Genomic DNA, 27,820 nt, shown 5'->3' with positions numbered 1-27,820 from the left:
ACACAATATTCAGAGAGATTGTAGATGCATTTTAAGACGATGAGAGTCAGAGGTAAAGATGAGTCCCCTGCCAAGCCCGGAGAAGTGTCCTGTGACTTCTGCACGTGGAAGAAGCTCAAGGCTCTGAAGTCCTGTCTGGTGTGTCAGACCTCTGATCAACCCTGTGGAGAACCTGGAATACAGGCTGTGTAAGAAGCACGACAGACTCCTGGAGCAGTTCTGTAGAATTGACCAGACGTGTGTTTGTGTCGTGCTTGAAAGCAGGCCTCGTGACACTGTCCCTCTAGAGGAAGAGTATGGAGAGAGGAAGGCTAAACTGAGGAAGACTGAGGCAGAGGTTCAGTAGATGTTCCAGGAGAGACTGAGGAATGTTCAGGAGATCAAAGAGTAGATCTCGGCAAGAGAGAGAGAGATTTCACAGTGTACAGGTCTTCACTGCTCTGGTGCTCTCCATTGAGAGAAGCCAGGCTGAGCTCATTAAGGTGATTGAGGGGGAGCAGAGGAGAGAGGCAGGCTGAAGGGCTCATTAAAGAGCAGGAAATACTGAGCTACAGAGTAGAAGCACTGAGGTGGAGCAGCTCTCACACACTGAGGACCACCTCCTCCAGAGATTTCCATCCCTCTACACCCCTCCACCCACCAAGGACTGTGCCGAGATCAGTGATCTGTGTGTGGGAACTGTAAGGAGAGCTGAGGAACTCTGTCCATACTTCTGCCCGAGTAATAATATAAGTGGGGAAAACTCTGCCCCTCTGATCATCACCCCTTTCAATCACCTAATATGACTTTTAATGTCATAACTAAGTGTCAGTTGTGTAGAGAAGGCAGTGTGAAAAATTACTATTTTAAAGGCCCTTTAGTAAGGAGATCTGGTAATCTCTCTGTGACATTAAAAGTTTGTTTCAATTCATCTTAAATAAAGTAGGATTTATTTTATTTATATGTGATGCAGTCCCCCCCCCCCCCCCCCCCCCGCCATGCCTGCTGTAAAGTGAAAAATACCCTGTTTGTCTGAGAACATGTACAGTGGGGCAATAAAGTATTTAGTCAGCCACCAATTGTGCAAGTTCTCCCACTTAAAAAGATGAGGCCTGTAATTTTCATCATAGGTACACTTCAACTATGACAGACAAAATTAGGGGGAAAAATCCAGAAAATCACATTGTAGGATTTTTTATGAATTTATTTGCAAATTATGGTAGAAAATAAGTATTTGGTCAATAACAAAAGTTTATCTCAATACTTTGTTATATACCCTTTGTTGGCAATGACAGAGGTCAAACGTTTTCTGTAAGTCTTCACAAGGTTTACACACACTGTTGCTGGTATTTTGGCCCATTCCTTCATGCAGATCTCCTCTAGAGCAGTGATGTTTTGGGGCTGTTGCTGGGCAACACAGACTTTTAAGTCCCTCCAAAGATGTTCTATGGGGTTGAGATCTGGAGACTGGCTAGGCCACCCCAGGACCTTGAAATGCTTCTTACGAAGTCACTCCTTGCCCGGGCGGTGTGTTTGGGATCATTGTCATGCTGAAAGACCCAGCCACGTTTCAGCTTCAATGTCCTTGCTGATGGAAGGAGGTTTTGACTCAATCTCACGATACATGGCCCCATTCATTCTTTCCTTTACACGGATCAGTCGTCCTGGTCCCTTTGCAGAAAAACAGCCCCAAAGGATGATGTTTCCACCCCCATGCTTCACAGTAGGTATGGTGTTCTTTGGATGCAACTCAGCATTCTTTGTCCTCCAAACACGACGATAATTTTGACCCCACGGGGTGAGATCTTGCGTGGAGCCCCAGATCGAGGGAGATTATCAGTGGTCCTGTATGTCTTCCATTTCCTAATAATTGCTCCCACAGTTGATTTATTCAAACCAAGCTGCTTACCTATTGCAGATTCAGTCTTCCCAGCCTGGTGCAGGTCTACAATTTTGTTTCTGGTGTCCTTTGACAGCTCTTTGGTCTTGGCCATAGTGGAGTTTAGAGTGTGACTGTTTGAGGTTGTGGACTGCTGTCTTTTATACTGATAACAAGTTCAAACAGGTGCCATTAATACAGGTAACGAGTGGAGTGCAAAGGAGCCTCTTAAAGAAGTTGTTACAGGTCTGTGAGAGCCAGAAATCTTGCTTGTTTGTAGGTGACCAAATACTTATTTTCCACCATCATTTGCAAATAAATTCATAAAAAATCCTACAATGTGATTTTCTGGATTTTTTTTCTCATTTTGTCTGTCATAGTTGAAGTGTACCTATGATGAAAATTACAGGCCTCATCTTTTTAAGTGGGAGAACTTGCACAATTGGTGGCTGACTAAATACTTTTTTGCCCCACTGTATCTCTGCACTCCCGTTAACACAAAGAGGACAGTGGAATCTTTCGAACTAAACTGCTGGTCCTAAATCACTTATAAATGTTTCTGTGGCCATGTAACTAGACGTGTTGCCCTATGCTTGTGAGCAGCCCCAGTGTACAGTGCCTGTTCAGGCTTTTCTCTCTCGGAGGAGTGGAAAGTTCCCCCTGCTGTGTTTGCTCAAGGTGTTATCTCCCAGTCAGCAGCCTCCCTCTCTCTCTCTCGTGCTCTCTAACCCCAGTACACACTCACACCCTCAGTTGCTGCACTCGACTCTGCCCTCTACTAAGAACTGTGTGTTCTCTCTGAGAATTCAACCTCTATCCCTGTCTCCCTCTACTTTTGAGAAATCCCCTTGCTTTCCCACACTTTCCTTGGTAGGATTCTTTAAATGGGGCTTCAGTGGTTTCAGAGATGGCTTCATGCAAATCCGTCTGTGCCTTTCCCACTTTTCAAGCCTGACACAAACAGTACAGAGAGGTCCATCCAGGATCATCAATGTCTTCCACAGTTCGTTAGATCAAAGTAGATCGCTAGAGTGAAGGAACATTTTGTTCTCTGAACACAGAGCCTTGAATTGTGCATCTTGTCTCATACAATCATTGGTTCCTGTAGGTGCTGCGTAGAGATATGAGGGGGAGATGGTCATGACCCCCTCCTTTAGACCTTTTGGCAGAATACGTTCTGTAAGTTAAGATGGGAGACGTTGCCAGACGCCACCCTAGTCTGAAGTCCTTCCCTCGATCCTGACTAGTCTTCCAGTCCCTGCCGCTGAAAAACATCCCCACAGCATGATGCTGCCACCATCATGCTAGCTGTCATGTGCCTTTTACTGAGGAGTGGCTTCTGTCTGGCCACTACCACAAAGGCCTGATTGGTGGTCTGGCCACTCTCCCATCTCCACAGAGGAACTGTAGAGCCATGTCAGAGTGACCATCGTGTTCTGGGTCGCCTCCCTGACCATGCCCCTTCTCCCTCGATAGCTCAGTTTGAGTGGGTGGACAACTCTAGGAAGAGTCTTGATGGTTCCAAACTTCTTTGATTTAAGAATGATGAAGGACACTGTGTACTTGGGGGCCTTCAATGCTGCAGACATTTTGATACCCTTCCCCAGAACTGTGCCTCGACACAATTCTGTCTCGAAGCTCTACGGACAATTACTTCGACCCCCATGGCTTTGTTTTTGCCCTGACATGCACTGTCAACTGTGGGACCTTCTTATATAGACAGGTGTGTGCCTCCTTTTTGTTTTTAAATCTTAAAAAACCTCAACCTATTTTTGTAAATGAGCATCAACCAGTGGATCTTGCGTTGAGTGTGAAGAAATGGCCAGTTAACAGTGGAGTGTAGATCACAGTGATGTCTCCTGTAAGGAGCATTTGTGGCAAATCTGATGGCCGAATGGTAAAGAACATCTAGCCACTTGAGCACCGTTACTGGCCGATCTGTATATTACGTCTCCCTAATCTAGCATGGTAGGATGCTCATCTGAATCAAGGTTAGTTTGTCAGATGGGGTGATGGAGGAGCGATTACGATACAGAACACCTAAATGTCACCTTAGCCTGCAACTTGGTTATGTGCTCCAGGATGGACAAAGTACTGTCTAGCCAGAATTGGCTTGTGTGAAAAGGGATGGCAGGGGGAAAGAGGTATCAGACAGGTATGTTTCTGTTGCTCATTCATTCTTCTGGCATTTCACATCAGTTTTCAAAGCTAATGTATTCAAAGCACACACTTGAAAACAAACTCATTTAAAGACACTCACTTTAGACCAAACACATTCAAAGCGTTTCCTGTGTAAATCTTTTTAATTAGAAAGATGGAGACAAAGGACTGATGCAGGATCCCATCCAGCCGCAGGACATCAAACAGTGTCTGGTTCCATTCTGGAGAGTCTTCTCCTCTGCTCTCTTCTCTGCATTGATTAGACGGCTCTAGTTAAAACTGTGGAAGGGGAGGGGAGGTTTGACGTCGTTCTCTGGTTGTGTCTGTCTGTTGATTTTGTCTTCTAAAACGTATTTAGTCAAAGCGATTTGGGGAGAGTTTGTAAACTATTCTGTTTTATTGTCTGTGTCGAGTGAGTGAGTGAGTGTGTTGAAGGGGTATTTGGTGGACAGTGACACTCAATAAAAGGACAGAGGGGAAAGAAGATTCCCTTGATAGACTGCGACAAGCAGAGAGGGCCTTAAGAGAAAGTGTTTGATTCACTGCTCTGTCACAAGGAGTAAAGTCAGTGTTATTTCAGGCTACCTACTTTGCATGCTACCCACTATGTGTGAAGAGACAAATAGACTGTCGCGTGACCCTTGGGGGTTTCCATACATAACACGTTCTGCATAGAGACAGACATCTCAAAGCCATCATCCTAGATGGACCGAGGAATTCAGACACACCTATGAAACACACACGTTATTATCCCTCTTTATCCCAAGACATGTTTGGTATATGCTTCTTATGATTTCGGTGTTTGAAATGATCCATTTCCCTATAATGTATTTGCTGCCGGTAACATTAGATTTCTCCTTGTTTTCCTTTACATATGGTTATCAGTCGAATGCTTAGTTTTATTCCTTATACTATAGCTGTCATACTGCCCCTCTGTCTCTGGTTGGGCTAATTGCAGTGGGCAGTGTTTCAAGCTCTTTGTTTTTTGGACAGTGAAACAGGAATAACACCAACCACTGGCAGACAGTTTCTTTTCTCTAAATCACAATGGCCCAGCGCTTCTCGCTCTCGCTCTCTCTCTCTCATATTCCTCTTCAGCTCAGTTTTCTTTGTTTCCATGGTGTTTCTTAGAAAATATCTGTGAAGAGGTGTGTAATGTGGATTTTTGCGCAATTTGTTTTACTCGCTTCAACTTCTCGGTGGGACGCCACTGTGCTTTGTGAATCACGTGCGTATGTGTGCATCTGTTTTATATTGGGGGTGTGATGTCTTGCATAGCAAACAATTGGGTTTTTGCAATCAGGAATAGCTTACATTGATTTACATGTGTGATGGTAATTGTGTTGCTGTGTGGTCTTTAAGCGAACTAACTTTAAGCTAACAGCTCTCTCACACTTGTTTCTCTTGTGCAGATTTACATTATGTACAGTAAACTCATTCTGTATATTAAACTCTCTCTCTCTCTCTGTGTGTCTCTCTCTCAGGTGTTCCTGTTGCTGTGTATAGCAGACTGGATGGTGTACTCTATGTGGCGTAGTGGTAAAGACCCAGACAGTTTCTCCATCCCCTACCTGACCGCCCTGGGCGACCTCCTGGGCACCGCTCTCCTGGCCCTCAGCTTCCAATTCCTGTGGTACATCGGTGACCAGGACAGCGACGTGGGTGACTGAGATGACCCCTGATCCCTGGTGGAGGGGTCACGCCCGTGCCTCTACCCCAACCCAGAACCCCTACCCCTTCTCCTCCTATTATGCCATGCGCGGTTGTTGCCGTTTAGGCGGTTTGCCTCGCTCAGCTATTGGTCGCTGGAACATTCCTCTGCCTTTCCTATTGGGCAGAGTAGCACTTAACACTATGCTGATTGAGCCAATGAGGAGCTACAGATGTTCATTTGGAAGAAAACTATTATTTGGAAAGACATTTCTCTGCATCTGGTTCCTTTTTTCCATTCAACCAATTGCATTGCATTCTAAAAATCATATGCTTCTTACAGTGCAATTTATTAAGAGATTTGACTGTTGTTGTTTCGTTGCAACAAGTCACTTATATCCAGTGGACACTGCACATATAGCTGGAAGCCTTCAGTTAGTGAGATCTACAGGCTGCGGTGTTTATTCCTGACAGAAGGGAGACACATGGACAGACAGGGTGGAGAAAGGCCAGGTTACAGGAGGTACACAACTGGCCCTGGACAGCTGGGGCCAGGGTTTGCAGGGTTAGTTGCTGGATCAGCTGTTTTAGAGCTGGGATGGAACAAAAGCCTGCACACTATGCTGTTGTTACAGACTAGTATTGCCTTCCCCTGGTCTAAAGCTTTATATAGTCTATACCAGAGCACTGAGTCTACTCTCAGCCCAGACGATATGCATCTCACTCTCTTTGGATGCACTTCATATAGTCTCTCATTAAGGTCAGTCACAGATTGAACCTCAGTTGTTTATCTGTTTGGGCTTTCATGTGGCCATCTGTACCCTTAGTTTGGTTTTGCATGACAAGGACAAATAGAATTGGGGACAGCAGCCTGATCGTGACAGTTAACGGTACTCAAAGGAATGTATTGGATACCTGCTATTTTTATACCTCTTGAGGGACTGATTCTTTGCTCTTTCTCTCGCTTCTCTCTCTCTATCTCTATCTCTAATATAAAAATAAATAATGGCGGTCCAGTCACACAGAGTAGGTACTATTCTGGCGTTATACAGTCAGGTCCCGTGCGATCATGTGGTTTTGACCGTGGACGTTTACAATCCACGCACTCTGTTTACACGTACGTACGTATGTTCACTACGGTGGCTCTCTGCCGTTGATATTCCAATGAAATGTGCCTGCGGAGATTCACAGGGTGATGAGATGTTATTCTTTCTGATGCCATATTCCTTTAGTTTTCTGTTGGCTCTGTTGTTTTCTAACCTTCTGATAATGTGCTGTTTAAAGGGTTTGTTGTTTTCATATTCACAATCTGTTCTCGGAAACGAATGACCTTTTTGTGACTCATAGAAATGTTTAATAAATAAATAAACGTCCAGCATGAATAAGCTGCTTACAAATGTGTGATTATACTAAGTGAAGATTTGCTGGTCCCTCAGAGAGGTTAATTGGATGTTGTAGTATTAGTGGTTGTTCAGTCAAAGCTCTTGTCTAAAGAGGTTTAGGATGAAATGCCTGTAGACAGGGAAGGACAAGATCAGCTCCGATTGAGACAAATCCGTGTATACCGACACTTCTCTGCAGTAAAGCAATGTTATGATTGAAGTCTGCCACACTGTGGTAGAAATATATTGTGTGCTCTTTGGATGCCCTCAGGAGATCACTGGACAATCACTGTGTCTATCTCCCCCAGTCTCCATGGTAACACCAGTGTGGTATTTCACCTTTCATGACCTCCACTCGATGAACATGCCTACACACACACACACGTCTTCCCTCTTACTGTCACTGCTTCCGTCTCATTATGTCTTCTCACTACTTCTCTCATTCCCTTCCGCTCACTCTCTAACCATTCTTTATTTCTCAGAGCTCTCTCTTTCAGATGTGAGAGACCAAGAGGTGGGAACAGCACCCCCAGAGACATGTTGACGTTACATGCTCCTTTGGGTGGACACTAATATTAAAAATGCCAAATCATATCAACTGGTGTGTGAGGTTATGATAGCTTGGCTATGTCACCTACAGGCTGATCTGCCTCTGTAGAGCTGTTATACATATTAGGGGATTTAGTTTGAAAGGTGTCGCGTCAGATTACGATTATAAAATTCATTGGACGTTTGAAGAAGGGTTTACTGTAATTGCTGAAGTATTACTTGGCATAGAGTTGGAAAGAGAAAAACATTTGAATAACAGCGTATGGACTCAGTCCGACAGTGGTGAAACAGTTGTATATATTATAGTATCTCTACATTCAGACGCCTTGCAAATGGAGTTGCATGGCAAAAGAAAGATATATTATCTGGTTCTGGACATCAAAGATGCGCTTGAGCAGTAGTCCTTAACCCTCTCCTGGGAAAGATCAGAACATGAACCTTTAGTGCTTGTTTCTGAATGCATCACAGTCCGTTGTCTGACCAATACTTAGATCTGATGGTGAGAAGCGTTCCAACCACCTCCACCTTTTAGTTCCAACTAGGCATAAATAGGGTTGCACATTTTGGGGAATATTCTGAGGTGGAAACTTTTTGTGGGAATTAACGGAAATGTATGCAAACAAATATTAATACAATTTAAATGTAGCTGTTTTTTTACATTGGATATATTTACCATATCATATGGAGACAGAAACATAAATATTTCACCTTACCATATGTAGACATGATTAAATCCTAGAAAGAAAGAAAGAAAAAAATTGTTACGGATTTAACTTTAATTAAATGAGTTGACTCTTCACATGGGATGATTTCACTGAACAACAAAAGGGAATATTGAATGATCCCTAATGATCCATCGCATCTCCCAAAAACATTTTCAACATACATCTGTAAAATGATAGTCTACAAGCTAAAGCTTTGGTTGTCTTCCTCTCAGGCTTCCATGTTCGCTGTCACTTTCCAACCTTGTTGAGGATGGCTCGTTGTCAGGCTCAAAAAGCCTAAATTGGTGGCCATCCGGGCAAATTTTATCAACCCTTGTATTGGTCAGCCTGTTGCGTGCTTTGGGCTCTGTGTTCCCAAACAAGGACCAGTTGCGCTCTGAGGCTGATGTTGGTGGGGTTTGGAGATGATGGAGGCAACAGGGGAAAGAGCCTCAGATCTACAAAGTCCCTTCCACCAGGTGGCTGATGAGATATGTTGGCACGGTTGCTATATTGCATCTCCATCCCAAGGCCCTTGCTTGGAAGTGTACTTCGCCAGACTGCCAAGAACCTTGCCCTCATCCAGGCCTGGTTGTGAGGTTGTGAGACACGGTAGTGATGACACCATAGGCCTTGTTGATCTCTGCACCAGACAGGATGCTCTTGCCAGCATACTTGGAGTCCAACGTACGCTTTTTGGTATATTTCAGAACTGCAGTTTCCTCTGCTTGGAGCAACAGTGAAGTGGGAAGTACGGATTTCTTCTCTTACATCTGCAAGCAGAGTCTGAACATCAGACAGGATGGCATTGTCTCCCTCAATCTGTGCAATGGCTACTACTATAGGTTTGACTGCTTACCACTCTCTCCCAAAACAAATCATCCAGGAGGCTTCTCTTGATGGGGCTGTCCATATTGGCAGACTGATACGGCCATTTCATGGAGACTCCTTCCCCTCCAGGAGACTGTCAAACATGATGACATCACCACCCCAACGAGTGTTGCAGGGCAGCTTCAATGTGGTGCTCTTATTCTTCTCACTTTATTTGGTGAGGTAGATTGCTGCTATAACTTGATGACCCTTCACATACCTAACCTTGGCTCTGTATCCATTGTTTTCAGTGCCTTGATGTACTTGAGGAGCAGATTCAATGAATGAGCAGCACAGCCAATGGGTGTGATGTGAGGGTAGGTCTCCTCCACTTTACACCAAGCAGCCTTCATGTTCACAGCATTGTCTGTCACCAGTGCAAATACCTTCTGTGGTCCAAGGTCATTGATGACAGCCTTCAGCTCATCTGCAATGTAGAGACCGGTGTGTCCGTTGTCTCCTTGTGTCTGTGCTCTTGTAGAATACTGGTTGAGGGGTGGAGATGATGTAATTAATTATTCCTTGCCCACGAACATTTGACCACCCATCAGAGAGGATTGCAATACAGTCAGCATTCTCTATGAATCGCTTGACCTTCACTTGAACTCTGTTGAACTATGCATCCAGCAAATTAGTAGATAAAGCATGTCTGGTTGGAGGGGTGTATGCTGGGCAAAGAACATTAAGAAATCTCTTCCAATACACATTGCCTGTGTGCATCAGAGGTGGACCAGTTGCATACACAGCTCGAGCAAGACATTCATCAGCATTTCTCTGACTACGTTTCTCCATTGAGTCAAAAAAAACTTCTGATTCCAGGAGGACCATGAGCTGTTGCTATCGATAAGGTGTCCAATTTAATAATTTTCACCTGGAATAGAAGTAGAGGGACTTTTGTCAGAGGTTTCTTGTCGTAAGCGCTGAGGGGACTTTATGCACTTGGCCAGATGCGTCTTTGTTGCTTTCTTCACATATGATTTGGCACAGTATTTGCAAGTGTACACAGTTTTTAGCTGCAGTGAAATGTCCCCACACATCAGATGGCACCCGTGGCATTTTCCTGTAAAGATTAGAAAAATAATTGTAAAAAGAAACAGCAAATACAATTCCATGTACAGATAAATAGTTAAGCGGTTAGATTAAACGACTCCTTTTGTAAGATACGTTTTTTTAAATGAAACATGTATGGAAACGGGTGAATTAACAACACACATGGTAGCAAAAACTAGTTCACAAGGTCTAAATGAATTAAACACACTTTGCTGTAGGCTACTATTTACTAGTTAAAAAAAAAGAATGTATGTCCTATAGAATATATTCACCCCACCCAGTACTGTAATCAAAACTTAGCAGAAAGCATGTAGTCCTTGGCTCAGACAGTGTAGTAGTGTGGGTTCAATAGCATCTCATTAGTGTGCAAGATCTTGAGAATCAGCTGTACATGTGATGGAAGAATGCACTGTGCATGCAGAGGGTTGCAATTCCATTGAATTGGGGATAGTTTAACCAAAATATGCCACAAAACCTTGAATTTCCTTGTGTATCCCACAAAAAAAGGTTCACTGTTATAAGCTGTTATATTGATGAATTTAAGCAAAATTCCCCAAATTCCAGGGTGTAAACTTCCCATGGAAAATTTCCCCCAAAAATCTGGAGACTTACCAGAAAGTTTCCGACCCTTTGCCACCCTAGGACTAAGTCTATCCAATGGATTTCTATTATCTCTTCATATTTGACAGTTCTGATACCATGCTACGTTAACCCATGTACCGTAATACGCCTTCATTTTGCTGTGTTTTTGTTCTTTCTCAGTGAAGTCGGAAGGGCTTGACTAAGTAGTTAAAGAGCAGATTTGCTGCTTGTGTATTTTCATGGTTGTGTTGCGCGCTTGTCTGCCCCTTAAAGAGCAGATTTTCATGGTTGTCGAGGAGAGTCTCTGAAGTGTCAGAACCGTGTGGCTTAACGACCAGAGCAGGACCTCCTGAGACCCCAGAACACTGAATTACTCTTGGCTGTCTCTCCACCTCCTGTCTATACTGTATAGGAGAGAGTAGGGAATCAGGATGTGATCTATCTGAACTACTGTAGTTGTCGAGCATGGATAATGTTATTGTGACAGCATAGGGTTAAAACAAAATGTCTGCATTAGGAAAAAAATGAGGAGTTGCAAAAAGTGAACATCAGATGGTTGAGAGAGTGAACTCCCACTGTGTTACTGTTGAGTTAAGATGTTAGACATTTATTACACTAGGTGGTTTTTATGAGGTCTCCAATGTTGGCCCATGTCTCTGCCTGGCTACAGAGAGGAATCATGTACTGTATGACTGCATCACACACACACACACACACACACACACACTACTGTCTGAGAATGTAAGTGAGCAGCCTCTGTATGTTTTTTCTGTGTTTCTTTGTGTAGTATGTGCAGTATTCTGTGGGCATGTAACAGTGTGCCTCTGTTGATGTCTAGACACTCTGGTGTTAACAAGGGGTGCTGAACCTTGTATTGGGCACGGGGACAGAGAGGGGTGCGGGGAGGGGTTTGAGTTGACAGGTTTGACTATGGCTTGGAAAAAGGGGTACGGTCTACACCAGGGGGACCATGAAATTGAAACCTAATACAGGGGTCATCTGTGGCCCCTCCAGTAGTCCCAGCGGACCTATGTGGCCCCCGGGCTTACTGCCCTAACTAAACAGAAAACAATAGCTGATTCACACTGGAAGCTAATAGGAAACAGATCATCCCCCCCCCCCACCCCCCCTCTGATTATTTTCTCTAGTGATGGGGTGTTCAGAGTGTGCCTATATGGAAACTCGATTGGCCCAGTGTTGCAGTGGGAGATAATCAAGACTGTCAGGACTAAACCTAATGAGGGTTATTAAAATGATAATCATTGTTGTTATCATATGTTTTACTACTATGACTGGAGAGAGAGAGAGAGAGAGAGGGATGGGTTGGAGAGGGGAAATAACTAGTAGGAAGGAGACACGGAGGAAGGGAAGTAAACTGAGAGATTCCTGCCACCCAGGGGTGAGATTCCTTGGTGACTGATGGAGTGGCGTCAGACGCCAGGGTTAGCCTTCTGAACTGTGCTGTTGACAAGAGTTCAAAAAAGAAGAGCTCAAGTATTTCTTGTCTACTGCCGGCCTGGTTCTTAATCTAGCCGTGTCTTTATCGCCTCTGAACCTTAGGTCTACAGTAGGTTTTATACTGGCTATGTCACTGAGGGGGACTGGGAGGAATCAATGATGTTGTGAGCAGGGCCCGATGGCTCAGCGTAGTACATTCGCTCTACTGAGGAAGTGAAACACCAATCCATTCTTCTTTACTTAGACCCCAATCAGTCTCATTCGGCAAGAAACCCAGAAAGAGGGAGAAAGTGATAGCCACCGGCTGGGTGGGGAACATTAATTTGAGGTGGGAATCACACATCTGCGTGTGTGGCAACGTATGGAAGCCTGAGGGGGACACAGCCATGAGATACACAGAGTGACAGAGAACAGCATAAATAGATGGAGAGATTGTTTCGGAGACCTGCGGTGATGCAACACTTTGTCAGGTGGTGTATTTGCCTTTTAAGCATAAATAAAGCCCCAACTGATTACATGCACTCTCCCAAACCACAGATAACCACAGTGACACCGCTCACATGGACACAGCAGCTGTTAACTTCCCTTCCCTACACATGAACACACACACCCTCCCCTGATGTGCCACTGTCAGCAGCCTCCCTCTAATGACAGGGTTTATAACCAATGAGAAGGCAGGGCCGTGGAAATAGGCTGGATGTATTTCTGACAGGAGTGGAGAAATGCCTCTGTGGGGAGATGCTGGATGTATTTCTGACAGGAGTGGAGAAATGCCTCTGTGGGGAGATGCTGGATGTATTTCTGACAGGAGTGGAGAAATGCCTCTGTGGGGAGATGCTGGATGTATTTCTGACAGGAGTGGAGAAATGCCTCTGTGGGGAGATGCTGGATGTATTTCTGACAGGAGTGGAGAAATGCCTCTGTGGGGAGATGCTGGATGTATTTCTGACAGGAGTGGAGAAATGCCTCTGGGGAGATGCTGGATGTATTTCTGACAGGAGTGGAGAAATGCCTCTGTGGGGAGATGCTGGATGTATTTCTGACAGGAGTGGAGAAATGCCTCTGTGGGGAGATGCTGGATGTATTTCTGACAGGAGTGGAGAAATGCCTCTATGTGGGGAGATGCTGGATATATTTCTGACAGGAGTGGAGAAATGCCTCTTTGTGGGGAGATGCTGGATGCATTTCTTACAGGAGTGGAGAAATGCCTCTTTGTGGGGAGATGCTGGATGCATTTCTGACAGGATTGGATAAAGGCCTCTGTATGTGGAGAGATGCTGGATGTTTTAGAATGGGAATATTAACTTATTTCATGTCTTGGAAAAAGCAGGTGGTGGAATTTACAGTGGCAGTAAGTTTCATGCATAACGTATTGCGTTGTAGTTCTCTGGGTGGGTAGGTTGATATGTAGTTTAGAAAGGTGGTAGCAGACAGTACTGTGTTTTTATTAACGAAAGACTGATCTGTGGCGAGAGAGGGATGAGAACTTTCCAACTCAAGTTTTTTTTTATAGATTCCGTGGCCCTGGCCATTTCTTCAAAGGTGCCCACTTGAAAGGAACCACTGTGCTGACCACAATGTCTGTATAATGAGAGAGATCAGGACCTTTCCACAGAGAGCAGGCTGTATACATGCACTGGAACAAGTGGCCATATTGGGGTGGATTCAAACCAAGCTGTTGACATTGAGAAAGTCCCCTTTGTGAACTACAGGGTGCGATAAATAGCAGATGCCTCAGTGACTCAGCATTTGGTTGATTCATCAGCATAGCAGCAACTATACACCAGTTATAATTCTGCTTTCACAGTTTGTCAAATGTATCTGTCATTAGATCCTTAGCTAGTTTCTATTTCTTCATGACAAATTTACAGAGATAAGTGTTCTGAGTGTGAAAGAGCCACTGGCTCTCCAGGTAACGATCTCGCCTCTAGTACACAGGGTTGTAGGTTCAATCCCAGGCTCGGCTCTTGAGTGTGGTGGTGTTGACACACCGTAATGGTTGGAAGGCTAGTAGGTGTCGTGGGATAAATAGCTGGGGTTCCCTCTCCTACAAAAAGCAGCAGTCGTAGATGAAATCTCCTGGGAAAACTGTCTGCTTTTTCCAGGAGATTTTATCCATGACTGTTGCTCTTTGCTGTTCTGGAATTGCACCCCAGGAATGTACACTGCCTTCAAATCACCCACTTCCTCAAGTGGCCGTAACTCCTCAGAAGGCAACCACACAGCACCTGCGTTTAAACCGACTCCAACACCAAGTTTGCCGATGACACAACAACATTGATGAGACAGCCTATAGGGAGGTCGGAGACCTGGCCGTGTGGCGCCAGGACAACAACCTCTCCCTCAACGTGATCAAGACAAAGGAGATGATTGTCGACCAGGCTGTAGTGGAACAGGTTGAGAGCTTCAAGTTCCTTGGTGTCCACATCACCAACAAACTATCATGGTCAAACACACTAAGACACTCGTGAATCAAATCACATTTTATTGGTCACATACACAGGGTTAGCAGATGTTAATGCGAGTGTAGCGAAATGCTTGTGCTTCTAGTTCCGACAATGCAGTAATACCTAAAAATGAATTAACAAATTTACAACTACCTTATTCACACATGTGAAGGGATGAATAAGAATATGTACATATAAATATATGGATGAGCGATGGCTGTGCGGCATAGGCTAGATACAGTAGATGGTTTAGAACACAGTATTAAACATATGAGATGAGTAATGTAGGATATGTAGACATTATTAAAGTGGCGTTATTTAGAGTGACTGGTGATATCTTTTAAGTCAATTTATTTAAGTGGCCAGAGATTTGAGTCAGTATGTTGGCAGCAGCCTCTCTGTGCTAGTGGTGGCTGTTTAACATTCTGATGGCCTTGAGATAGAAGCTGTTTTTCAGTCTCTCGGTCCCAGCTTTGATGCGCCTGTACTGACCTCGCCTTCTGGATAATAGCAGGGTGAACAGGCAGTGGCTCGGGTGGTTGTTGTCCTTGATGATGTTTTTGGCCTTCCTGTGACATCGGGTGCTGTAGGTGTCCTGGAGGGCAGGTAGTTTGCCCCCAGTGATGCATTGTGCATTCTGCACTACCCTTTGGAGAGCCTTGCAGTTAAGGGCATTGCAGTTGCCATACCAGGCGGTGATACAGCCAGACAGGATGCTCTTGATTGTGCATCTGTAAATGTTTGTGAGTGTCTTAGGTGACGAGCCAAATTTCTTCAGCCTCCTGAGGTTGAAGAGGCGCTGTTGCGCCACCTTCACCACTCTGTCTGTGTGGGTGGACCACTTCAGTTTGTCCGTTTTCACCTTCTCCACAGCTTTGCTGTCGATGTGGATGGAGAGGGCACAACAATTCCTATTCCCCCTCAAGAGACTGAAAAGATTTGGCATTGGTCCTCAGATCCTACAGCTGCACCATCGAGAACTGGTTGCATCACTGCCTGGTACGGCAACTGCTCAGCCTCCGTCCGCAAGGCACTACAGAGGGTAGTGCGTGCGGCCCAGTACATCACTGGGGCCAAGCTTCCTGCAATCCAGGACCTCTATACCAGGCGGTGTCAGAGGAAGGCCCTAAAAATTGTCAAGGTCTCCAGCCACCCTGTTCTCTCTGCTATCGCACAGCAAGCAGTACCGGAGTGCAAAGTTTAGGTCCAAAAGGCTTAACAGCTTCTACCCCCAAGCCGTAAGACTCCTGAACAGCTAATCAAAGGGCTACCCAGACCCCTCTTTTACGCTGCTGCTACTCTCTGTTTATTATCTATGCATAGTCACTTTAACTACACCTACATGTACATATTACCTCAGCTAACCGGTGCCGCCACACATTGACACTGTACCGGTACCCCCTGTATATAGTCTCGCTATTGTTATTTTACTGCTGCTGTTTAATTATTTGTTACTTTTATTTTCAATTTTTTTACTTAACACTTTTTTTCTTAACTGCATTGTTGGTTAAGGGCTTGTAAGTAAGCATTTCACTGTAAGGTCTACCTACACCTGTTGTATTCGGCGCATGTGACAAATAACATTTGATTAGATTTATGGCTCAAGATCCTCACGCCAGAGAGACACGGCTCCTTCACACTTCTTACCATTGTCTTTGCATATTTGACTTTGAGAGTTGCAGAAACATACACGAAGTTAGGTTTGAACCCACAACCTCTTGGTTTTGAGTCAGCAACTTACCATCGGACCACCATCTGCTTCACATGTATGGTCATTCTCTTCGTACAGGAGATTGAGCTTTTGTTTTCGTCTCCACTTCAGTTCCTCCGCAGATAGCAGCAGCTACCAATGTGGACCACACGTGACAGCGTGTACGTTATACATACCACATGAATATTCTTCATGGAGCACAAGAATGTCTCAGTAACCATGGAAACGCGGGAAATTGTTTTGGCAGACCGGCATGTGCAGGCTTTTCACAAACAAAACAGATGGCATGTTTTGGAACGCCAAGCTTGGAATCATCAGGTGGCATGGGGTGCCCATGGGTTGACGAGACAATATCCATGCCAACCAGAGAATACCCATGGAACCACTGGGCAGCGAGTGATAATGTGACAAATATGTATGCGTGATTAGCGTTTTGATATATAGAATGTTGTGTGTTTGTTGTGTCTGTGTTCACACACTTGCTTGTAGGCAGACAGTGGAAAAAACACATTTGTCCGGGGCATCTGGGTTTGTTTGAGGCATTTTATTGTCAAAACATCAGACAGAATGAACCATGGAACACTGCTGGGGAATCACAACTCCTCTCCCACTACCTGCAGTCGATATATTCAATTATTCATGTTTCTGGTGAGAGGGCCTTGATGATGAACCGACAGTCTGCCCCGTGAGAAAAGTCCAGGTGTGTTGCCATGGAGACCGCCAGGAGGAATGTTATGAGTAGTCGTTGGGGAATGAATAAATAAATGCAACGTAGCCTGTTTGAGTGAGTTCCTCGAGTTACTCTTAAGTTACTCGCAGGTACAGTACAGAGCGACCTTTCCAATACACACACACACACAGCTCAGATACACACTCGTTGGTACAGCACATTGTGACCTCTCCGACACACACACTGGCTGATGACATGGCATCTGACAGCAGAGGAGCCGGCCTAGACTCTCAACAACATTGGTTTAAGTGAACACAGCTCAACACACTCACTATTTGGCAACGGATGAGAACACTGAAACCAGCACACAGAGATCTGAGGGTTGAGGTGTGGTTTTGAAGGGTGTACGTACAACCTCTGAGCAACACAGAGCCACAGAAAACCATCCAGTATCTGGCTTAGGAGAAGAGGGCTTAGGAGAAGAGGGCTTAGGAGAAGAGGGCTTAGGAGAAGAGGGCTTAGGAGAAGAGGGCTTAGGAGAAGAGGGAAGATCTGAGCAGAGCAAGCGTTTCAAAAACCCTCTATTTGCATAGCCTCTTGATGTGGTCACATGAGTCTCTCTACAGGTGATATGACTGTGTTAGTGTGTGGGATTGGGATGCTGTTTTTCAACTTGAATCTGATAATTGAAGAGGGTGTGTGTGTGTGTGTGTGTGTGTGTGTGTGTGTGTGTGTGTGTGTGTGTACTGACCAATCAGATGACAGTAATGTGCTCCAATGAGAGGAATCAAAAGGCACAGATCATTTCAGCACCCATTGACTCTGTCTGTGGTGACCCTTTAAGGTACTGTCTGTGGTGACCGTATAAAAGGTACTGTCTGTGGTGACCGAAGTGCCCTGTGGTCATGTACTGTAGGCTATGCAGGAGGCAAACATAGAATGGATTGGACATAATCATAAACTGTGTTCTATCTATATGTTATATTTCTGTGAGGTCAATGAAAAGTGTGGAAACTGCTGTGGAGTATTGCTGACAGAGGAATACAACAGAACAACATAGAAAGACATAATTAAGACAGGGAAAAATAAAATAAAAGAGCTCTATTACCATTCCAGGCTTTGGTTTCTGTGCAGTTGAGTGGGAGATCTTCTCTAACCACCTTCCAGAGATTTCAACAGTTGGAAATATTTTGAACATTTCTGAAAAGCCTCATGGTCTGAGAGTTGGTACCAAAGGGCTAATTTGTGACAGCAGGAAACATCATGGGGACCCTTTTATGTGTAACACAAAGGAAGTTCCATGGGCATTATGGGGATGTTTTTACTGTTGCACAGATACTGATTGAATAAGAATATCTCAGAAAGATAAACTATTCACAAAAAAAACACTGACAGATAACTGCCCCATCCATGCTTATCTCTGGCTAGAAACCCCCGGCCCCAGAGTGGATATGTTTACGTATGTGCAGAGGAGTGTGCACTTCCTGTGCTTCTGCATTTAGCAACCCAGTAAATATGTAATTCAGTCCAACAATAGACGTCGTTCTCCAACAACATAAATATACCCGTACACTCGTCAATAAATACTTATACAGCACAGGAACACTAAATGGACTTGTCAGAATTGGATTCAGGTGGATTTATAGGTAGAGTGAGCTAGGATATGGAATAAGAGTGGAGAATAAAACATGTTTGAATCAGGTCAGTATTTCCACAGGGGTCGTTAGGCTGGGCCTCTGTGGGATTTTAACAGCTCTGTTTGTATAAGAAGCCAGTCCTTTTCCTGTTGCGAGGGTAGGGATCACTGACACTGTCCAAAAACCCACTTCTGTTTTTATATGGGGCTGTTTTGGGAGAGGTTGGAGTCAAGAGGAGAGCACAGGAGAGGACTCCATAACAGTTTCTCCATAAAGCCTTTGGGTAAAGTGTCTCATTTTGGAGGCTAAATAGGCAGTTAGAGATAAGCTGAGTGTGTGGTGTTTTAAATGTGTCCATACCCAACCAAACCCCCCTCTCCCTCCGTACCTCACTTACCAACACACACTAGAGTACAGCTGCTGAGTAAGGGGCTGCGTGGCATCAATATCTCTGTGTGTGTGTGTGTGTGTGTGTGTGTGTGTGTGTGTGTGTGTGTGTGTGTGTGTGTGTGTGTGTGTGTGTGTGTGTGTGTGTGAGAGAGAGAGAAAGAAAGAAAGAGAAAGGGAGAGCTCAGAATGCTCCCATTGTTTCTGTAAGTGGATGCAGTCAGAGATGTAGGCCAAACCAGTAGCCTTCCTCTTTATCAGAGCCAGATGTGGAGGGCCTTGTTCCTCCAAACCAGCAGCCTTCCTCTTTATCAGAGCCAGATGTGGAGGACCTTGTTCCTCCAAACCAGTTGCTAATTATAACGACACACACATGCAAGCATACACAACTGACACCAATATTTTAGAAGCTATGACAGAATGAGGTGAGCTTGTCATTAGTCACCCCGCCTGTCTAAACTAACAGTCAGAGGGACAGATGAATATAGAAGTGAATCATTTCTGTGCAGTTGTTACTTCTGCTCAGACCTAGCAATATAAAAATACACAACTTTCCGCATAAACGTCCCTCTCTCTTTGAAGTCTGAGTGGAGGAAGAATGACAAAGGGGTGTAAAGAATAAAGCGGACTCCCTCCCTCCCAGCTTGGCTACTTAAGTTGTCTTCTCTCACCCTCCGTTGCCCACTCCTGCACTGTGTATACGACTCTCTGCGATCCCATAGACTACACAGAGTAATGATTAGACACCGCACTTTCACCTGAGGGCGAACACAGACCTGACTTTCACCGCCAGACTCAAAGGTAGACGGTTCCATTATCGATCATTATCAAGGCAACCCCTGCTCTTGTTTCTGATTCTGAGCAGTAGCCTACCGATGTAGATATGTATGTGGAATACTTTTCTCATGCTGTAGTTCATGTTTTCATTTTTGTAAATTATTGGATGTAGCGAAAAGTACTGATAAGAGTTGAGTTGACTCAGTCCATTTCTGCCATTGGCAGTGTTCCAACCCTTTGGCACCAGACTCAGTTGACTAAGGGGGAGAGAGGGAATAACTCTAAATCCCATGGGAAGTCCCAGCTCTCACGCACAGAGAAACCAAAGCCACAGACTTCACTACATTGTACACCCTTGGTAAAAAAGGAAGAAAATTAAAATGTTATCATTAACAGTGTACCGGAGGCAACTCAGGACAAAAAAACATGAGAAACAAAACTCATAAAAACAATGTTATCTTTAAAAATCTACTGAAACGTTCATCTGCCAAGAAAACAAATATTAAAATCTTCCCCCCCACCCGCCCACTCACCCACCCCCCGGCAGTAAAAGCAGTTTAAATAATATTTTTTTATTGCTGCTCGCAGCAATGTTTTCATGACAATAAAACGAAGACATAAAAAAAAAAGACTTAATTTACTAAAATACATGATTGGTCGTCGAAGCAGAGGGAGGGGGTTATTGCCCGTGGGCGGGGTTATGGCCCTCCCTGTTTTAAGGGCGTGGCGTGGGCGGGGTTATGAGATCCTGTCCCTTAAACCCTTTCACAGCCACACGAGCCATCTCTTCTTCAGTTCCTCTCTGGGTCAGTGGGAGGCCCCTAACACCTGTCAATCACATCCGGTAAACCCATTCACAACGGCACTTCTTTTCTCCTTCTGACCACTTCCTGTGGCTTAAAGCCTTGAGGGTGCTCAGCATCTTTCTAAAAAGGCCGCCGTTTCACATCCTGCTGTGGGAGTCTGAGGCCTCACCTGGCAAACCTCAGGAGTTCTTTTCACCTATGACGATGGCGATCTTGACAGCATAGCTACTACTTTAGAGCGGTTGGCTGTAAATTGTACCTCCACTGTTTACACCTGATGGTTCTAGAGGTCTTTAGAGTCAATAGACAGCTATAATGAGGAGGGCTTGAGGTGGAGCCAAGAGCCAGTATACTTATCAAATGTATAATTGGTGGGTGCTATCAAACACACCCAGGATACAGCACACTGAAGGACATGGACGTGTTTTACAATTTGACGGAGTTTCGTTATTGTTCATTATAAAATAAGCTCAGCTCCCATGATGCTTTGGGGCCAGGGCGCGTGCATGCGAGGTCACCATTTGCTGTGCAAAATCCAAAGCAGCCTAATTGGTCAAGAGTCCCAACTCATTTACATACAGAACACACATTGACCACTCTCCAAGAGCCCTGCTTCTCTCTTCTATTTCCCCTCTTAGAAATCCTCTGACATCAGCTCCACCCGAACCCTGCATTCTCATGGTATAGGATCTCCCCTTCCTCCTTTATTACCTTCAGGACAATGCTGATTGGATAACAAAGACTCTTTCACATCAAATCGGATCCAGCACCTTTCCTCAATCTCTATCCCTCCCATTCACCTCAGCCCTTCCTGTTCACCCCCAGAAACAGTGACGACAGTTTTTGAATAAAGCTTTCGCAAAAATATCCATTCTCCTCTCTCTCAGTTATTTTTTTCTTCTCTTATTAAAAGTGGATCGTGCCCAGAGTCCCAACTGGCTAGTCAAGTCCTGGTCCTCTAGTCGTTAGTCCAGTCGCAGATAGCTTGGCGTGGAGTAGTTGAACATGAGGAAGTCCAGTTTATACAGCTGGAAGAGCTGGCTGTGCTGCTGGGAGCTGATGTTGCTGAAGAACTGGGCCGTCATGCTGTCTGTGGTGCGGGTGGACTTGGCGTAGGTCGGGAAGCGCAGCGACTCGCCCACCCCCGCCAGCCGCAGAACGTACTTGGCGTCTTCCTCCAGGGTTTCGTACTTGCCCACCAGGTCATAGTGGATGTGACAGGGGTGGCACAGCTGGTACACCGTCTGCCAGTGCTCGTTGAGCGGGCCGTCGCGTTGCGTGGCCGGGTCGACAAGATACTCGGCGAACTCCCGGAACTTGACGTCGGCGCCGTTGAGCAGCGCCTCCTGCGTGGCGTCCTTGCGGTAGCGGCGGACGATCTTGGTGCCGAAGCGGCGGTGGAAGGAGGAGTTGTACTTGAGGGTGAACTTGTTGCGGTAAGCGGAGACGAGCCTCTCGAAGGGCTCCCGGACAAACAGGAACTTGAGGTAGCTCTTGAGGCGGTGGTTGATCTCAGCAATGCTGTACTGGTTCAGATATTTCAGGTTGGACGGGACGTGGGCCTCGTTGGAAGGGATCTCCATTGGGTCACTGGGATGGAGAGAAATAAAGACCATGAGGAACAGAATTAAAAACAACACAAACAATGAAGAGTATCTAGTGTAGTAAGAGAGGTAGTCATGGAAACAGCAGTTATAAACACTGAGTATGGAAAACATTAGGAACACCTGCTTTTTCTATGACAGACTGACCAGGTGAATCCAGGTGAAATCTATGATCCCTCATTGATGTCCCTTGTTAAAGAAGGATTTTTAAGCCTTGAGACAATTGAGACATGGATTGTGTCTGTTTGTCATGCAGAGGGTGAATGGGCATGACAACATATTTAAGTGCCTTTGAACGGGGTATGGTAGTAGGTGCCAGGTGCACCGGTTTGTGTCAAGAACTGCAACGCTGCTGGGTTTTTCACGCTCAACAGTTTCCCTTGTGTATCAAGAATGGTCCACCACCCAAAGGACATCCAGTCAACTTGACACAACTGTGGGAAGCATTGGAGTCAACATGGGCCAGCATCCCTGTGGAACACTTTCAACACCTTGTAGAGTCCATGTCCCAGTGAACTGTTCTGAGGGCAGAAGGGGGAGATGCAACTCAATATTAGGATGTTATGTGACAGCGTAGTCGTATCAGTACTAGTATTATAAAATAAAACTTGATCCACTTTTCAGCTTTTATTTTTACATCTTTAATCGTTTATTTATTGTGTTCCTTTCGGAAAATGTGTCTTGCATGTTATGTCAAATCTCAATAGTAGTTTCCTGTGCTACTGACCTGTACTTGCCGTGTCCCGTGAGGACCATCATGACGCGTTTCCAGTTGGTACAGGCCACCTTGGGGACATAGCAGTAGATGAGCTCATGCTCCTCATCCACCACCAGGTGTTTGAGGTCACCGGGGGTCAGGACCCGGCGCTTGCGGCTGGATGCACTCTGGGCCCGACATGACTCTGCTACCTGGTCTCTCCTCCCCTGGTGGAGGATGGCGGCACTGGAGAACTCCGACTGGGGGAGAGAGAGAAGAAGAAGAAGAAGAGAGATATATTAATCTTCTGGAATACCAATGATGATCTATGGGGAGCTGACTAATACAATATGCATAGTTCCCATTTCATTCAACAGTAGCTCACTTGATCCACACATTTCAGTGTAAAGAAAGAAGGATGGGGGAAGAAGGGAGGGAATCATGGAAAGGGGAGAGGAGGAAGTGAGGGAGGGCTGTTCTTGATCTAAAGAGCAGGAATGTTTTCTTAGAGCTGGTGATTATTTTTGCTCTGTACCCTGAATAACCCTTTCAGGGAATTCCCTTGTTTCCCCGGGGACTCTAAATCGATCAGATCGTGTCCTGTGTTGCTCCACATTCTCAGACACACGCACGTGTACACACAGCACGACAGCCAGTCAGTGCCACAGCTGTATGCCATACCAGAGAGTAGAGAATAGGGCTAGGCCTTTGAGGAGGGTTGATAAAATAACTCATGTCTGGGACCACCTCCGTGCTCTCAGCACTTAACCAAACTAAAAGCCTTGTGTTAGTACTTGAACCCCTCCATTAACCATTTATCAAGTGACACGTATATACAGTATATGGCATTAAGTAAACGTGAACAAATCATGCTTTGTACACCTAAATATAACTGTGAGACAGGTTCTGCCAGTTAAGATCAATTAGCCATTGGAGAGATAATGTGGATATGATCAAACATAAAGCTCAAAGAGCAGATGCTGTGGGGTTATGATTGTTATGCTTCACGTCACAGTCCATTACCCTTTAAGTAAAACCCATTCCCTTTAAGAGGTCATCAGAGACTGATGGTCATGAGTCACTGAAACATCAACGCTGAGATATTACTACTCCTGCTGTTATGGTCCCACGGGTGAAGTCTATTGTGCATCTAAAAATTGCATCATAATCCCTATATAGCGCACTACTTTTGACCAGGCCCTGGGCCCCAAAGTAGTGCACTATAGGAAATAGGGTGATATTTCAGACGCACTCTATGTCTTTATCTGAGTTCCTGTCCTAAACACAGGTATGAACAGGTACTGTACTGTGGTACTGGACTGGACTGAGCTACAGCCATACACATCAGCGAGACAGGACTGAGTTACAGCCATACACAGCAGAGAGACAGGACTGAACTACAGCCATACACATCAGAGAGACAGGACTGAGCTACAGCCATACACAGAGAGACAGGACTGAGCTACAGCCATACACATCAGAAATACAGGACTGAGCTACAGCCATACACATCAGAGAGACAGGACTGAGCTACAGCCATACACATCAGAGAGACAGGACTGAGCTTTACCCATACACATCAGAGAGACAGGACTGAGCTACAGCCATACACATCAGAGAGACAGGACTGAGCTACAGCCATACACATCAGAGAGACAGGACTGAGCTACAGCCATACACATCAGAAATACAGGACTGAGCTACAGCCATACACATCAGAGAGACAGGACTGAACTACAGCCATACACATCAGAGAGACAGGACTGAGCTACAGCCATACACAGAGAGACAGGACTGAGCTACAGCCATACACATCAGAGAGACAGGACTGAGCTACAGCCATACACATCAGAGAGACAGGACTGAGCTTTACCCATACACATCAGAGAGACAGGACTGAGCTACAGCCATACACATCAGAGAGACAGGACTGAGCTACAGCCATACACATCAGAAATACAGGACTGAGCTACAGCCATACACAGAGAGACAGGACTGAGCTACAGCCATACACATCAGAGAGACAGGACTGAGCTACAGCCATACACATCAGAGAGACAGGACTGAGCTACAGCCATACACATCAGGGAGACAGGACTGAACTACAGCCATACACATCAGAGAGACAGGACAGAGCTACAGCCATACACATCAGAGAGACAGGACTGAGCTACAGCCATACACAGCAGAGAGACAGGACTGAGCTTTACCCATACACATCAGAGAGACAGGACTGAGCTACAGCCATACACATCAGAGAGACAGGACTGAGCTTTACCCATACACATCAGAGAGACAGGACAGAGCTACAGCCATACACATCAGATAGACAGGACTGAGCTACAGCCATACACATCAGAGAGACAGGACTGAGCTACAGCCATACACATCAGAGAGACAGGACTGAGCTACAGCCATACACATCAGAGAGACAGGACTGAGCTTTACCCATACACAGCAGAGAGACAGGACTGAACTACAGCCATACACATCAGAGAGACAGGACTGAGCTACAGCCATACACAGCAGAGAGACAGGACTGAACTACAGCCATACACAGCAGAGAGACCGGACTGAACTACAGCCATACACAGCAGAGAGACAGGACTGAACTACAGCCATACACAGCAGAGAGACAGGACTGAACTACAGCCATACACAGCAGAGAGACAGGACTGAGCTACAGCCATACACAGCAGAGAGACAGGACTGAGCTACAGCCATACACAGCAGGGAGACAGGACTGAGCTACAGCCATACACAGCAGAGAGACAGGACTGAGCTACAGCCATACACAGCAGAGAGACAGGACTGAACTACAGCCATACACATCACAGAGACAGGACTGAGCTACAGCCATACACATCACAGAGACAGGACTGAGCTACAGCCATACACATCAGAGAGACAGGACTGAGCTATAGCCATACACATCAGGGAGACAGGACTGAGCTACAGCCATACACAGCAGCGAGACAGGACTGAGCTACAGCCATACACATCAGAGAGACAGGACTGAGCTACAGCCATACACAGCAGGGAGACAGGACTGAGCTACAGCCATACACAGCAGAGAGACAGGACTGAGCTACAGCCATACACAGCAGAGAGACAGGACTGAACTACAGCCATACACAGCAGGGAGACAGGACTGAGCTTTACCCATACACAGCAGAGAGACAGGACTGAGCTACAGCCATACACATCAGAGAGACAGGACTGAGCTACAGCCATACACATCAGAGAGACAGGACTGAGCTACAGCCATACACATCAGGGAGACAGGACTGAACTACAGCCATACACATCAGAGAGACAGGACAGAGCTACAGCCATACACATCAGAGAGACAGGACTGAGCTACAGCCATACACAGCAGAGAGACAGGACTGAGCTTTACCCATACACATCAGAGAGACAGGACTGAGCTACAGCCATACACATCAGAGAGACAGGACTGAGCTTTACCCATACACATCAGAGAGACAGGACTGAGCTACAGCCATACACATCAGATAGACAGGACTGAGCTACAGCCATACACATCAGAGAGACAGGACTGAGCTACAGCCATACACATCAGAGAGACAGGACTGAGCTACAGCCATACACATCAGAGAGACAGGACTGAGCTTTACCCATACACAGCAGAGAGACAGGACTGAACTACAGCCATACACATCAGAGAGACAGGACTGAGCTACAGCCATACACAGCAGAGAGACAGGACTGAACTACAGCCATACACAGCAGAGAGACCGGACTGAACTACAGCCATACACAGCAGAGAGACAGGACTGAACTACAGCCATACACAGCAGAGAGACAGGACTGAACTACAGCCATACACAGCAGAGAGACAGGACTGAGCTACAGCCATACACAGCAGAGAGACAGGACTGAGCTACAGCCATACACAGCAGGGAGACAGGACTGAGCTACAGCCATACACAGCAGAGAGACAGGACTGAGCTACAGCCATACACAGCAGAGAGACAGGACTGAACTACAGCCATACACATCACAGAGACAGGACTGAGCTACAGCCATACACATCACAGAGACAGGACTGAGCTACAGCCATACACATCAGAGAGACAGGACTGAGCTATAGCCATACACATCAGGGAGACAGGACTGAGCTACAGCCATACACAGCAGCGAGACAGGACTGAGCTACAGCCATACACATCAGAGAGACAGGACTGAGCTACAGCCATACACAGCAGGGAGACAGGACTGAGCTACAGCCATACACAGCAGAGAGACAGGACTGAGCTACAGCCATACACAGCAGAGAGACAGGACTGAACTACAGCCATACACAGCAGGGAGACAGGACTGAGCTTTACCCATACACAGCAGAGAGACAGGACTGAACTACAGCCATACACATCAGAGAGACAGGACTGAGCTACAGCCATACACAGCAGAGAGACAGGACTGAACTACAGCCATACACAGCAGAGAGACCGGACTGAACTACAGCCATACACAGCAGAGAGACAGGACTGAACTACAGCCATACACATCAGAAATACAGGACTGAACTACAGCCATACACAGAGAGACAGGACTGAGCTACAGCCATACACATCAGAGAGACAGGACTGAGCTACAGCCATACACATCAGAGAGACAGGACTGAGCTACAGCCATACACATCAGGGAGACAGGACTGAACTACAGCCATACACATCAGAGAGACAGGACAGAGCTACAGCCATACACATCAGAGAGACAGGACTGAGCTACAGCCATACACAGCAGAGAGACAGGACTGAGCTTTACCCATACACATCAGAGAGACAGGACTGAGCT

At 45.7% G+C, this 27,820-nt stretch overlaps 2 protein-coding genes across 4 annotated transcripts in view; one reads left to right on the top strand and one right to left on the bottom strand.

The window, feature by feature from the left end:
* Positions 1 to 7,050, top strand: part of slc41a2b (solute carrier family 41 member 2b) — a 32,667-nt gene extending 25,617 nt beyond the window's left edge. For both annotated transcript variants that reach the window (XM_036957405.1, XM_036957403.1), the window contains exon 11: positions 5,503 to 7,050. In XM_036957405.1, coding sequence (XP_036813300.1) covers positions 5,503 to 5,688 — 186 coding nt within the window. In that variant the 3' untranslated portion in view covers positions 5,689 to 7,050. The remainder of the gene's footprint in view (positions 1 to 5,502) is intronic.
* Positions 7,051 to 16,946: 9,896 nt separating this feature from the next.
* LOC110500114 (carbohydrate sulfotransferase 11) overlaps positions 16,947 to 27,820 on the bottom strand; it is an 85,058-nt gene continuing 74,184 nt past the window's right edge. Inside the window, exons 3-4 of one of the 2 annotated variants that reach the window (XM_021577289.2) lie at positions 23,030 to 23,259; positions 16,947 to 22,288 (exon numbers count right to left, since the gene is read on the bottom strand). In XM_021577289.2, the coding sequence (XP_021432964.1) occupies positions 21,664 to 22,288; positions 23,030 to 23,259 (855 nt within the window). In that variant the 3' untranslated portion in view covers positions 16,947 to 21,663. The remainder of the gene's footprint in view (positions 22,289 to 23,029; positions 23,260 to 27,820) is intronic. The other variant, XM_021577290.2, reaches the window with a different exon arrangement.

Source organism: Oncorhynchus mykiss, chromosome 21 (assembly GCF_013265735.2).
Source record: "Oncorhynchus mykiss isolate Arlee chromosome 21, USDA_OmykA_1.1, whole genome shotgun sequence".
In the NCBI taxonomy this organism is placed as follows: Eukaryota; Metazoa; Chordata; class Actinopteri; order Salmoniformes; family Salmonidae; genus Oncorhynchus; species Oncorhynchus mykiss.
The sequence above is the reverse complement of the archived record's forward strand: the minus strand, read 5'-3'. Positions and strand labels throughout refer to the sequence as shown.